The sequence below is a fragment of the Podarcis liolepis genome, assembly GCF_965112155.1.
Source record: "Podarcis liolepis genome assembly, chromosome: 17".
NCBI classification, from domain to species: domain Eukaryota; kingdom Metazoa; phylum Chordata; class Lepidosauria; order Squamata; family Lacertidae; genus Podarcis; species Podarcis liolepis.
This window is the reverse complement of record NC_139571.1, coordinates 33,578,830-33,592,416: the sequence shown is the minus strand read 5'-3', so window position 1 is coordinate 33,592,416 and position 13,587 is coordinate 33,578,830. Positions and strand designations below refer to the sequence as shown.

General features: G+C 49.5%; 1 protein-coding gene across 1 annotated transcript in view; it reads left to right on the top strand.

Moving 5' to 3' along the window:
* Nucleotides 1-544: 544 nt before the first annotated feature.
* DNAH6 (dynein axonemal heavy chain 6) overlaps nt 545-13,587 on the top strand; it is a 132,101-nt gene continuing 119,058 nt past the window's right edge. The window contains exons 1-3 of the mRNA XM_083481342.1: nt 545-715; nt 3,993-4,268; nt 5,409-5,585. Of these exons, the coding sequence (XP_083337468.1) occupies nt 3,999-4,268; nt 5,409-5,585 (447 nt within the window). The 5' untranslated portion in view covers nt 545-715; nt 3,993-3,998. The remainder of the gene's footprint in view (nt 716-3,992; nt 4,269-5,408; nt 5,586-13,587) is intronic.

Sequence of the window (13,587 nt, the reverse complement as noted above, 5' to 3'; positions counted from 1 at the left end):
TAATTCGTTCTGGGGTCCGTTCTTAACCTGAAACTGTTCTTAACCTGAAACACCACTTTAGCTTAATGGGGCCTCCCGCTGCTGCGCGATTTCTGTTCTCATCCTGAAGCAAAGTTCTTAACCCGAGGTACTATTTCTGGGTTAGCGGAGTCTGTAACCTGAAGCGGCTGTAACCTGAGATACCACTGTACTGTATAAGCATCATCGGATAAGTGTATTGGAAGCACTTGCAGTGTGTTAAAGAACTTCTGTTTCTACAGCGCCGGCTGTTTTACAATGGGGAAGGCAATTTGGCGGAATAATAACGGGAATCATGTGCAAATGGTTGGAGGGAAAAGGCTTCGTTTGCTGAGGGGAGGCAGCTGCACGGCGCGGGCAAAAGCTGAAGGGAGCTGGACGCCCTTCCCGCGCTTTTAAGTTTCGACGGGCGATGAAACGAGGGCGGGCCTCGCCGCCTTGATTGACTGCTGCGAGGGAAAGCGCGCGAGCCGCCGCTTCCAGTAACCATGGAGACCCTCCGCCCCCTCCGCGTACCGCCCGAGGAACCATGGGAAATTGAGTTAGGCGGGAGGTTGCCTGGCAACGGGAGGACTCTCTGGAGAGCGGAAAAGTTTCTGCCGCTTTTCTTCCTTTTCTTGAATGCGAAGAAGTGGGAGCGCTCGGACTTCCCGGCAGTGGACCGCGACTTTTTGAAAGCTCTCCTTTTGGGCAAAAGGTATTTTGTCTCTGCTCCGCCATTCATCCCTGGCCGCCTTCTTCTCTCCCCCCCCCATTTATTATTATTATTATTATTATTATTATTATTATTATTATTATTATTATTATTATTATTATTACTGTTGTTGTTTAGTGCATTGAAGGAGTTCGCACCACTCCCCCTCACAACAACCCTGTGAGGTAGGATAGGCGAAGGGGCAGTGGCTGGCCTGTGGTCACCCCGTGAGCTTTATGGGCAAGTGGGATTTGAACCCTGGTCTCCATAAGAGCTGCAATCAGCAGCAACGCCACTGCTTTTCTTCTATAAAAAAGTGCCACACTTTTAACTAGTGCTTTTCTTCTAGAAAAAAGCTGCCACACTTTTAACCAGTGCTTGTTTTCTATAAAAGAGGCTCCACTTTTAACCAGTGCTTTTCTTCTAGAAAGAAAAAAGATGGCACTTTTAACCAGAGCTTTTTTTCTAGAAAAAAGGCACCACTTTTAACCAGTACTTTTCTTCTAGAAAAAAGGCACCACTTTTAACCAGTGCTTTTCTTCTAGAAAAAAGGCGCCACTTTTAACCAGAGTTTTTCTTCTAGAAGAAGAGGAGTTTGGATTTGATATCCCGCCTTTCACTACCTTTAAGGAGTCTCAAAGCGGCTAACATTCTCCTTTCACTTCCTCCCCCACAACAAACACTCTGTGAGGTGAGTGGGGCTGAGAGACTTCAGAGAAGTGTGACTGGCCCAAGGTCACCCAGCAGCTGCAGGTGGAGGAGCCGAGACGCGAACCCGGTTCCCCAGATTATGAGACTACCGCTCTTAACCACTACACCACACTGGCACCACTTTTAATCAGTACTTTTCTTCTAGAAAAAAGCCGCAACTTTTAACTAGTGCTTTTCTTCTAGAAAGAAGAAAGGTGCCAGTACCACATGCTCTTGAGTACCTCTGGAAAAAAGCACAGATAATAATAATAATTTTATTTATACCCCAGCCACTCTGGGCAGCTTCCAACACAATCCAATTCCAAGCCACGCCCATCGCCGGATAGTGGAAGACTTTTATTTTTTGGAGGAGGGCGACTGCTCAGGGAGAAATTGCATGTGCTTTCATTGGTGAAAAGTGTGGGGCTATGGGGTTGATGCCATGCGAAACAGGACTAAGGCTCCAGTAATGTAGAACTATTGTATTCAGGTATCACTGCTGATCCCAACCTGCAACAGGGGACCAATTTCCAGTGTGGTCTTTTGTTTTGTCTCACATCTATCTATCCCTCTTTCCTCGCTTTTCTACATCAGAGCCCTTATATCTTTAATACTATGGTACCTGTTTTTTAATTGGATCGTTTTAATGGTTGTGTGTGTGTATAACGACTTAAAGGTTTTTGTTATGTACTAAGCTTGGATCCTAGATCAATAGGCAAGTAGGAACCTAGAATGCAACAACTGATTGGCTTGCAGGAGAAGACCAATCAGGCTCCAGGAGGAAGTTAATCAGCCTATTAGGCTGGTAGGTCTTAGAATGCAACAACTGAGTGGCCTGTAGGAAAAGACCAATCAGGCTCCAGGAGGCAAGCAGAATCAGCCAATCAGATGGGACTCATTGTGTAAATAATGCATATAAAAGCCTGAGGTTTGGGGGTCAATTAAATCACTGTTTTACAAGCTGCAATAAAGAGCATGAAATCTCTACAGGACTCTGAGTATATTTCAGTTTTCATGCGACCAAGTAGCAAATAAGTTTTGTTAAATAAATAATAGTTATATAGAAGAGGGATTTATTACAGGTCCAGCTTCTCTTGCCTGAATAAGCAACCTCACACACATGGGCAGTATTTTCTTCCAACCTACTGTTAAAGCTAAAGGAGCTTTTCTAGTGCTGGTTGTCCTTCTTTCTACTTCCTCTGTTAAAAATCGCAACAGAACAACAGCCCCTCCCCAGGCAAACAAGACTATAATGGGTGGGGTTGCAGATATGACTAACTAACTTCGGGGTTTGTGTGTCCCAGCTCATCTGGCAAAGAAAAATACAGTGGTACCTCAGGTTACATACGCTTCAGGTTACATACTCCGCTAACCCAGAAATAGTGCTTCAGATTAAGAACTTTGCTTCAGGTTGAGAACAGAAATTGTGCTCCGCTGGCGCAGCAGCAGTAGGAGGCCCCATTAGCTTCAGTGTTAATAACAGTTTCAGGTTAAGTACGGACCTCCGGAACAAATTAAGTACTTAACCCGAGGCACCACTGTATTCTAAAAGAGAGAATTCCAACAGGTTCGACTCTCCCACTCCATCCTGCCCTCTCAAAACGTTCTCTTTTGTATTGGAACTATATCAGTACGGATAGGTGGAAACAGCCAAGTGTGCTTTTTTCACATAAATTGCATAGAAAGGTACCTGCATATTCTGTTCCATAACTTTATTTCTAAAATGACTGGAGACTTAACTTTAAAAAAAACAAAAAACCAAAGCTCAGCATTTGGGGCTTCCGGCTGTAGGAGCCAATGAAGGCCTTAACGAACGCCAGGTTTGCATCCCCTGTTCCAGTTCATTTGTTGTTATTTCCACCATATGCACGTGTGTTGGATTCCTTGCCTATATTGTACCACCAAAGCAAAACCAACACAATAATCCATGTGTACCTAAACTAAATCTATGCAGAAAAAATTGAAAAGTACTTTGAATGATTAAAAAATATAGCACAAATGACATACTAAAAGAAGGAAAGGAAAGCAGTGTATTTGTAAGGTATTTATTTATTAGAAGTATTTATAAACTGCTCAGAATCCCCAGGGATTAGATTTTCAGAAAAATACAAATCTAAACAAAAATTAAAATACAGCATTAAAACAGCATAAAACTAAATAAGGAGGGGATGTGGGAGAGAGGGATTTGAATTCTGTGTGTGTTTTGGAAGGAAGTTCCACTGAAATTAGTGGAATTTGACACACACACAAATGCACAAAATTTATAAATAAAAATGGCAAATACTACTTTTAGATATTCAAGCATCCCTTTCCTTTATAATCATATTTTTATTTTCTTTTTATAGAATAAAAATGATCAAATATTTTGCTTACCCAGGGGCGATTCTTCAAGCAAACAAAGCACTCTTGACAGTTTGCTGTTTAATAATGATCAGGTTGATTTGTCTCTCCTATTACAGTTTTGTGGCAGCTAATTTTCCTGTGCTGTTGTTTCTTACTATTGGATTGTTTGGAATATTCTGTCAAAGGTTAAAAATCATGAGATAGTGTCGTTAAATTAAACTTCACCAATGATGTGTGTCACTTTCAGGGAATAATGCCTAAAAGGGTGTCATTGCCCTCCATACAACCTACTCCACTACCTTCGGAAGATGCAGATAGCAGGAATGAGCAAGGCAGTTTAAGTGAACAACGCTCGTCTTCAAGTGGGAAGGATTCAATTGCAAGAAATGAATTTAAAAAAAGACTGGTTAGCGCAGCTGGAAATCAGATGCAAGCAAATCCCGAAGCTCTGAAATTTGAACATAACACAAAATCACAAGAAAGAACCAGAAAGCGACAGCAGCCCATAAAACTGGAGCCTCTGGTAGGGTGATTTGAAACTGCTTCATAAGGCTTTGCTTTGTTTTTTGTTCTGTTTTGCTTTATCCTGAAGTTCCCTAGAAACCTTGCCTCTACAGTGGTACCTCGGGTTACATACGCTTCAGGTTACATACGCTTTAGGTTACAGACTCTGCTAACCCAGAAATAGTACCTCAGGTTAAGAACTTTGCTTCAGGATGAGAACAGAAATTGTGCCGCGGTGGTGCAGCGGCAGCAGGAGGCCCCATTAGCTAAAGTGGTGCTTCAGGTTAAGAACAGTTTCAGGTTAAGAATGGACCTCCGGAACGAATTACCGTATTTTTCACCCCATAGGACGCACTTCCCCCCCCCCCCAAATGAAGGGGAAATGTGTGTGCGTCCTATGGGACGAATGCAGGCTTTCGCTGAAGCCTGGAGAGCGAGAGGGGAGATATCCGCAAGCCTTGCGAGCACCAGCCTGCAGCCCGAAGCACGGGGCGCGCTCCGGAGCGCTTCGGGCAGATGTCTGCAAGCCTTGCGAGCCCAGCGGGAGTTCCTGCCCGGCTCGCAAGGCTTGCGGGCAGCAGCTTTCAGCCCGAAGTTCCCGCTGGGCTCGCAAGGCTTGCGGATAGCAGCCTGTTCGGGGGGGGGGGATAAATTTTTTAAAATTTATTTCCCCCCCCCAAAAAAAAACTAGGTGTGCCCTATAGGGCGAAAAATACGGTAAGTACTTAACCCGAGGTACCACTGTAATCCTGTTTCCTTCATTTATGCAACATGTGTAAATATAACAATAGTCCATTACCCACAGCTGACGCTGACATTTACAGGTGTTAGTGGCAAAAAAAAGAAGAGAAGAAAAAGAAGAAGTTTGGTAAACTGGCAGATCTATATTCCCAGCTGCCTTTTGTGATGACTAGAGTTTGTGTTGGACTATTGTTGGATGTTTATTATTTGATCAATTTTGGTTTTTATATCATTTTCATGCTAAATTGAAACACTGTACTGAAGCAGATCTATCCCTCCTAATACCTTAATGATGATTAATGGAACTGATATATTTGCAGCAGCCTAATTTGTGATTGTTGTTTATTTAAATGGTATAAAATTTGTCATGTGCATGGATAATTTTATTTCAAACTTTCTTTCCTAATCCTCAATGCAGCCTGTATTAAAAATATATCAGCAACACAAGCAACCTGAGTATATATTCCAGAAGAACAGGGAGAAATTGTTAGCTGCTGGAGTATTACAACCTACAACGTCAGCAGAGAAAAGAAAATGGCCTCCTCCAGAACCAACATTAGCTGAGCTTCAGCAAGAGTTATTAAAGCAAAGACAGGTATCGCCCACCTTTGCATATTGTGATTATTATTATTATTTTAAAAACCCAGCTTAAACTTGTCTTTCAATAAAATATTTTCAAGGCAGCTTGCACTGCAAATTTCAAGAAATAATAGAACAAGTAATAAAATGTTGTTCTATATGTTCTTGGAGCTAATGAAAAATTACCTGTGAAATATTCTTTATAAGGTGCTTCTTTTATTGCTTTTTCAAGTCTTCTTAAATATGAGGATCTATAAAATCAAATCTCTTAGTTTCTTTCTCTTGCTAAAAGGAAGGATCATTCAATTCATGGCATCATTTGCCCACATTATCTAAATTTGGAATTACTCTGACATGGTTAACTAACACAGTGAAGGATCAATGTGGTGCCTTTGTCTAATACAAGGAGTTCCTCCTTTATTAGCTTCTGTTTAGAGTAGAGAACACTGATCAGATGTTTGAGCAGCTTCTTAGAGAAAGTGTTGCATAGTTTTCTTGCATATTCAGTGGGATACGTGGATTGTAGAGGGTTCTTAATTCTAAGACCCTTGGGTATAATGTCCAGGTTCTTGCATTTAGTAAGAAAGAAGATATCAGTCTGTACCTGTGCAAGTTTCTTGGTGAGGTTGATGGACTTCCATTTCATGCGGCTCAATGTGGTGCCTAAACATTGTGTATGCCATCAAATGCCAACAGTGTCCTTCAGCTCTCTATATTGGACAAACAGGCCAAACCTTACGCCAAAGAATAAACGGACATAAATTTGACATCAAGAATCACAAAACAGAGAAAACAAAACAGTGTATCTGAAGAAGTGTGCATGCACACGAAAGCTCATACCAAGAACTAACTTAGTTGGTCTTTAAGGTGCTACTGGAAGGAATTTTTTTATTTTAACACAGTGAAGCAATTGTTGCTTAATAACCCTGGAGCAAATATCCAACTGTCCCTTTAGGTATTCCAAGGAATCACTTTGCAACAGGTAGATTTTACACGTTCATCAAACAGGGAACGAGAGAACTGAAGCTGCTATTACCACCAGAAGTGTAAGGTTGTAATTGTGATACCTTAATTATTTATCCACCTCGGGGTTGTAAAAGATTTGCACCCTATGGTGATCATTAGGAGTATTCGGAAAATCCCATTTAAAAATCCCATACTATGTTGACTATATGATTTTATGCATTAGGCGACTGTGTGATGTTGTACATGGGTTTCCATAGCCATAAAAGGTGAGTTTCATCATCCTTCCCATAGAAAAGCCAGCATTTTGATGGCCACTTTAAAATAGATCTCTGTGGGAGCTGATTCAATGCTGCAAGTCATCTTTGCAAAGCGCACAAATCTATCGCTATAATGTTGCTGTCAGGGGTTTAGGAGCAGAGGCAAGGGCAAGGGAGGAAACAGAGAGCGAAGGGGAGGAGGCAGAAGAAAAGATGAGTGATGACGACGACCCGAGATCTCCGAGTCTTTCCAGTGAATCAGAGGATTCACAGAAAGGAGCACCAGTGGCCAGGGCAAGGGGGGAGTCTAGGGGGGCACCCCAGGAAGATAGAGCCAGAGGGGACTCAGAGGAGAGCAGTTGGAAATCGGGACCAGCGTCACCGCCAGAGAGCAGGGAAGAGGAAGGGAGCCAGGGGGCAAGCGCCGGCAGCTCACAACAGGAGGGAGGGCACGAGTCAGGAGTGGCCACACCTCCATCGGGGAGCGAAGAGACGGTTAGAAGGAAGGTGGAAGGTTGGGCGCGCGCGCCAAGTTCAAATGCACAGGAAGGCGGCGCAGTAGGCAGCCCGGAAAGGGAGCCAGGTCCTAAAGCCCGGCGCAAGGAGACAGGAGAGTCCGGGGGGTCAGCGTCAGAAGAATCCCGGAGGGAGGAGACCCCGGAGGGCAGAGGGACCCAGAGGAGAGCAGTCAGGCGGAAAAGGTGGAGCAGGGCGAGGATATTAAGTTGGTGTACAAGGGGCGGAGATTCAGACGGAGCTTCGCCGATCTAGCTACTAGACGTAGAGTTGCACGCAGCAGCTTGAGAATGGAAACTGTAACTCAATAAAGACTTTTACTTAATGATCGCTGGCTAGCGTGATCCTCTGTGAGCTAGGATCTTCAAGCAACTCTGACAGTAAGCTCCGTCTCAAAATTGTGGGCATCTACAGCCTCGAGGAGGGGAGAGAAGCAGGTGCCTACCAGCGAGCTCACGAACGGCAGCCGACATGACGGCTGAGCAGCAGATAGAGGAACTCAGAGAAGCAGTGTCACAACTGAATGCAGCGGCTCTCGCATCCAGGAAGAGAGAGGAGGAGGCAGCTGCCGCCTGCAGGGATCTCCAGGTCAGGTTGGACGTGCTTACAAAGCTAGGGCAACAGACACCCAGGCAGGAGGGAATTGGGTTGGCGAGACGAACAGGCGGTCTAGTCTCTCACTTCGATGGGAACCTGCAACAGTATCCCAACTTTAGAGCAGACGTACTGTGCGCACTGCAACTGCTGAATAAAGATTTTAGAGATGAGCAAGAGAAAGTGGGATTCATCATGTCCCATTTGCATGGGGATGCCAAAGCATGGCTGCGCAATTTGTGGAGGGATAACGATCCGGCGCTCCAAAATGCGAATGCCTTTATTAAAGCGATGGATGGGTGTTTTTTATCAAGCGTTGACGTTGATCTTGCTCGGCAACAGATACATGGACTGAAGCAAGGGAGGGCCAGCGTACGGCAGTACCATGCCCGCTTTTTCGCTTTGGTCAGTGCCCTGGAATGGGACAGAGATTCGGCTCCTGTAAGAGACCTGTTTTGGGAGGGATTACACGGCTCTGTGAAAGATGAAATTGCGAGGCGGGAGAGACCCCGAACCACCCAGGAGGTCGTTCAGAGGGCGCTGGCGGTGGGGGTGAGGCTGGAAGAACGTCCGTGGAGCAGGGACGAAGGGCGTGGAGGGCGCGAACCAGCCAGGGGCTCCTCCTTCCTTCCCAGAGAAGCAGCGCGTGCGCAATCCACGCCTCCGTCAGGAGGAGGAGCGGAACCTATGGAGGTTGGAGGTGCAAGGGCTCAGTCAGCAACCAGAGCCCTAGCACCGGCAGCAGTGAAAGCGAAGCCTCCTAGAGGGAACAGGAAGTGTTACGTCTGTGAGGAGCCAGGGCATATGGCGAAAGAGTGTCCCCAGAGGCCCCACAAGCTCACTGCAGCCTCAGCAATGGTGACTGCAGCAACGCAGCAAGGAGGACCACAGCAGGGAAACGACGCAGTCTGGCTGGAGGAAGAGGCACTGGGGCCCAGCCAGACGTGTTAGTGACGCAGTCCCCAGGGATTTTACAGCCCGTGAACCCCCTCCCGCCCAAACCAGTAGTGAGGCTCACCGCATCTCTCCAGCTGCCCAATGGAATCACCATGGACGTGCCAATCACCATTGACTCAGGCAGCAATGCGGACTTTATAGGGCAGGACTTTGTCGACCGGCACGCTATACAGCTGCTGCCGGCCACACTGCCCCTGCAGGTTGTCACGGTGGATGGCAGAGAGCTGCTCGGGGGGCAAGTGGTGAAGCAGACGCCGCCAATGGTGATGCGCCTTGGGAATCACAAAGAAATCATCAGCTTCAACGTCACTCAACTATCGGACACGCCCATTGTATTGGGAATGAGTTGGCTGGACAAGCACAGCCCAACGCTGGCTTGGTACCAGAGGCAGCTGACCTTCGGCTCTTCCTTTTGTGCTGAACACTGCATCGTGCCCCGGCAGGAAGGAGAGGAAGAGGAGTCGCAGCTGCTGCTAGGCACGCTGCAAGCGATTCCCCACAAGTACGCAGAATTTTTGGAAGTTTTCTGCGAGAAGGAGGCAGACAGGCTACCCCCTCACAGACCATATGACTGCAAAATTGACCTGCTGCCGGGGGCGGCGCTGCCTAAAGGGAAACTGTATTCCATGTCAGAGAATGAACTGCAAGAACTCAAAGAGTTCATAGATCATAATTTGGAGCGCGGTTTCATCCGAGAGTCCAAGGCAGCGGGGGGCAGTCCTGTATTCTTTGTTAAAAAGCGGGACACGCCCCAAAAAAGACTTGTAGTGGACTATCGCATTTTAAACAATGGGACCAAGCCATCGGACTTCCCCATGCCCCGGATCGACGACCTCCTAGCGAAGGTGCGGAAGGGAAAGGTGTTCACCAAGTTAGACCTGCGAGGGGCGTACAACTTCATTCGCATGCGGGAAGGAGATGAGTGGAAGACAGCCATGTTCACGCCACTGGGTACCTACGAATATAGAGTTATGCCTTTTGGATTGCAAAATGGCTCCCACGTTTTTCAAGCATTCATGCATCACGTGTTGGCGGGACTTCTCTACAAGACGTGCGTCTGTTTCCTAGATGACATCCTGATCTTTTCGGAATCGCAGCAGGAGCATGACAGACACGTTAAGGAAGTGCTGAGCAGGCTAAAGCAACATAGGCTCTACGCCAAGCTGGAGAAGTGCCAATTTGACGTGACGGAGGTGGATTTTCTGGGCTACAAGCTGTCTGACAAGGGGCTCGCCATGGACAGCGCCAAGGTTTGAGCGGTGTTGGATTGGAAGAGCCCACGCAACCGGAAGGAGGTCCAACGGTTTGTCGGCTTTGCGAACTTCTATCGCAAGTTTATCAAGGGCTTCGCTATGCAGACAGCGGCCATCACGGACACGCTTAGCTCCAAGAAAAAGAAGTTCATTTGGACAGAGCAGGCGGAGCAGTCCTTTCAGGCACTCAAGCGTCTCTTCGCGTCGGAAGAGCAGCTGCTTCATATCAACCCCAGCAGGCCGATGAGGGTGGAGACGGACGCCTCGGACAGAGCCGTGGGGGCGGGTCTGCTGCAGAAGGACCCGCAGGGGGTGTGGCGACCGGGAGCGTTTTACTCCAGGAAGCTCAGCAAGTCCGAGCAGAACTACACCATATGGGACAGGGAGTTGCTGGCCATTCATGCAGCGTTCAAAGCGTGGAGGCACTTCCTGATCGGCGCCAAGCACACGGTGCAGGTTTGCACGGACCACAAAAATCTGGAGCACTGGCGCACGGCACAGTTCCTAAACCAGAGGCAGATACGTTGGGCTGAGTTCTTTGCGAACTTCGACTTCCGCATAGAGTATGTCCCGGGGGACACTAACATCACGGTGGACGCTCTCTCCCGTAAGCCACAGTATCTGGAGGACGCAACGCCAGCGGCCGCCATGCACATCTTCGCACCAACAGTGTGGGCGTGCGCCGCGGCAACCGTGGACCTGGAGGCGGTGTGACGAGCGTTGCAGGATGACTCCTTCGCGCAAGCAAAAATGGCAGAGGTGCAAAGGGGCAAGGCAGCGGCCGACGGTTTCCAGCTAAGAGATGGATTGCTCATCCGTAAAGGGGCCATCTACGTGCCGGGAGACGACCTTCGTGCCAAGGTGCTGCAGCAGCTGCACGACGCGCCCACTGCCGGGCACTTTGGCAAGGAGAAGACGGTGGAATTAGTCGCCAGGGATTTCTGGTGGCCTGGAATGAGAGGGGAGGTCGCGGACTACGTGGCGAGGTGTGACACCTGCCAGAGGGCCAAGCCAGTGCACAGACCGCCAGCCGGACTGTTGGAACCGCTGCAAACTCCGGTCGAACCTTGGGAACGGGTGGCCCTGGACTTTGTCACGGATCTGCCTAGCTCGAGGGGCAAGACGGCAGTGCTGGTGGTGGTGGACCTGTTTTCCAAGATGGCACATTTCATTCCGTGTGCTAAGGTGGCCACGGCGGAGCAAACCGCCAAACTGTTCATAGCCCACGTGTTCAAGGTTCACGGTCTGCCACGGTCTATTCTGTCCGACCGGGGGCGGCAGTTCATCTCGAATTTCTGGCAGAAGCTGATGGGCTTCCTGAACGTCAAGATCAACCTGGCGTCGGCGAGACACCCGCAGACCAACGGGCAAGCGGAGCGGGTCAATGCCATCATGCAGCAGTACCTGAGGTGTTATGCAAATCAACAGCCTGCGACGTGGGTGGATTACCTGCCGCTTGCCGAGTTCGCCTACAACAACACGAAGCACGTGTCCACGGGGGTCACGCCGTTCTTCGCCAACAACGGGAGGCACCCCAGAACCTTCCCGGGACTGGAAAGACTGGGGGAGGGGGAGCCGCAGACAGCAGATGCGTTTGCGTCGGAGCTGCAGGAAGTCCACGATCAGCTGAGGCGCCACCTGGAGCTGGCCAAGCACGCATACAAGGTACAAGCGGACAAACACAGAAGGGTTGGCGAAGAGCTCCACGTGGGAGACTGGGTCTGGTTAGCAGCCCACGCAGTGCCGGCCAGGTCGTTGGCCAAGAAGAAACTAGGGCATAAACAACTGGGGCCCTACCAAGTCGAAGAGCAGGTCAACCCGGTAGCTTTCAGGCTGGCGCTTCCGGAGGGTTCCAGAATGCATCCGGTGTTCCACAGATCGGTGCTCACTCCCTACAAGGCACCGCACAGGTTCCAGGAACCCGGAACGGCGCCGAGTCCGGTCAGGGACAGAACAGGGCACGCGGGAGTGGCACAGAAGGAGCGCATCAACGAAGTCACGGAGATTTTGGACTCCAGATGGGGGGAAGAGGGGGTAGAATACTTTCTCGCCAAGGAGGGCACCCCTGCCAGTGCCAACAGCTGGGTGCCGGGCTACGCCTTGGACGAACCTCTGCTCAAAGACGAGTTTCATGCCCTCTTCCCACATAGACCAATGCCAGCAGACTTTTTCGACGACTGGCTTTTCACGCCCACGCTTTCGGCCAGCACGTTCCGGGGGTTCGACTCGGACGAGGACCCGACACGAGACGTCCGTTCCCCGGAGGGGTCACCCTCAGGATCTGCCTCAGAACCCTCGTATTGGTGGGACGATAGACCAGAGGAGCAGTTCCGCAGAAAGTGGCTGGAGGGTCCAGGACGGGCAACGCCGCCAGGAGGAAGTGAGGGAGAGACGGACATGGACGTTTTCGGGGACGACCCTGGTTTCGAGCACGGCGGCACAGAGATGGAAGCGGAGGTGACCGTCGTCGACGAGAGCAGGGAGGAAGACCCGGGAGACTTCAGATGGAGGCCCGCCACGGGAAGCGAACGATATCCGACGTTCGGCCCTTTGACACAGCAGCACCCAGATCCAGCACCGGAAGGAGGGGAGGGGGGAATGGGGGGCTTCGAGGGGGGGATGGATGTCAGGGGTTTAGGAGCAGAGGCAAGGGCAAGGGAGGAAACAGAGAGCGAAGGGGAGGAGGCAGAAGAAAAGATGAGTGATGACGACGACCCGAGATCTCCGAGTCTTTCCAGTGAATCAGAGGATTCACAGAAAGGAGCACCAGTGGCCAGGGCAAGGGGGGAGTCTAGGGGGGCACCCCAGGAAGATAGAGCCAGAGGGGACTCAGAGGAGAGCAGTTGGAAATCGGGACCAGCGTCACCGCCAGAGAGCAGGGAAGAGGAAGGGAGCCAGGGGGCAAGCGCCGGCAGCTCACAACAGGAGGGAGGGCACGAGTCAGGAGTGGCCACACCTCCATCGGGGAGCGAAGAGACGGTTAGAAGGAAGGTGGAAGGTTGGGCGCGTGCGCCAAGTTCAAATGCACAGGAAGGCGGCGCAGTAAGCAGCCCCGAAAGGGAACCAGGTCCTAAAGCCCGGCGCAAGGAGACAGGAGGGTCCGGGGGGTCAGCGTCAGAAGAATCCCGGAGGGAGGAGACCCCGGAGGGCAGAGGGACCCAGAGGAGAGCAGTCAGGCGGAAAAGGTGGAGCAGGGCGAGGATATTAAGTTGGTGTACAAGGGGCGGAGATTCAGACAGAGCTTCGCCGATCTAGCTACTAGACGTAGAGTTGCACGCAGCAGCTTGAGAATGGAAACTGTAACTCAATAAAGACTTTTACTTAATGATCGCTGGCTAGCGTGATCCTCTGTGAGCTAGGATCTTCAAGCAACTCTGACAGTTGCATTGTGGAATTGTGATTACATTGTGTCAGAGAACATCTGTATTCATCACCCAGATACTCTGTGTGTAGCCATCTTTAGGGTCATTCTGAA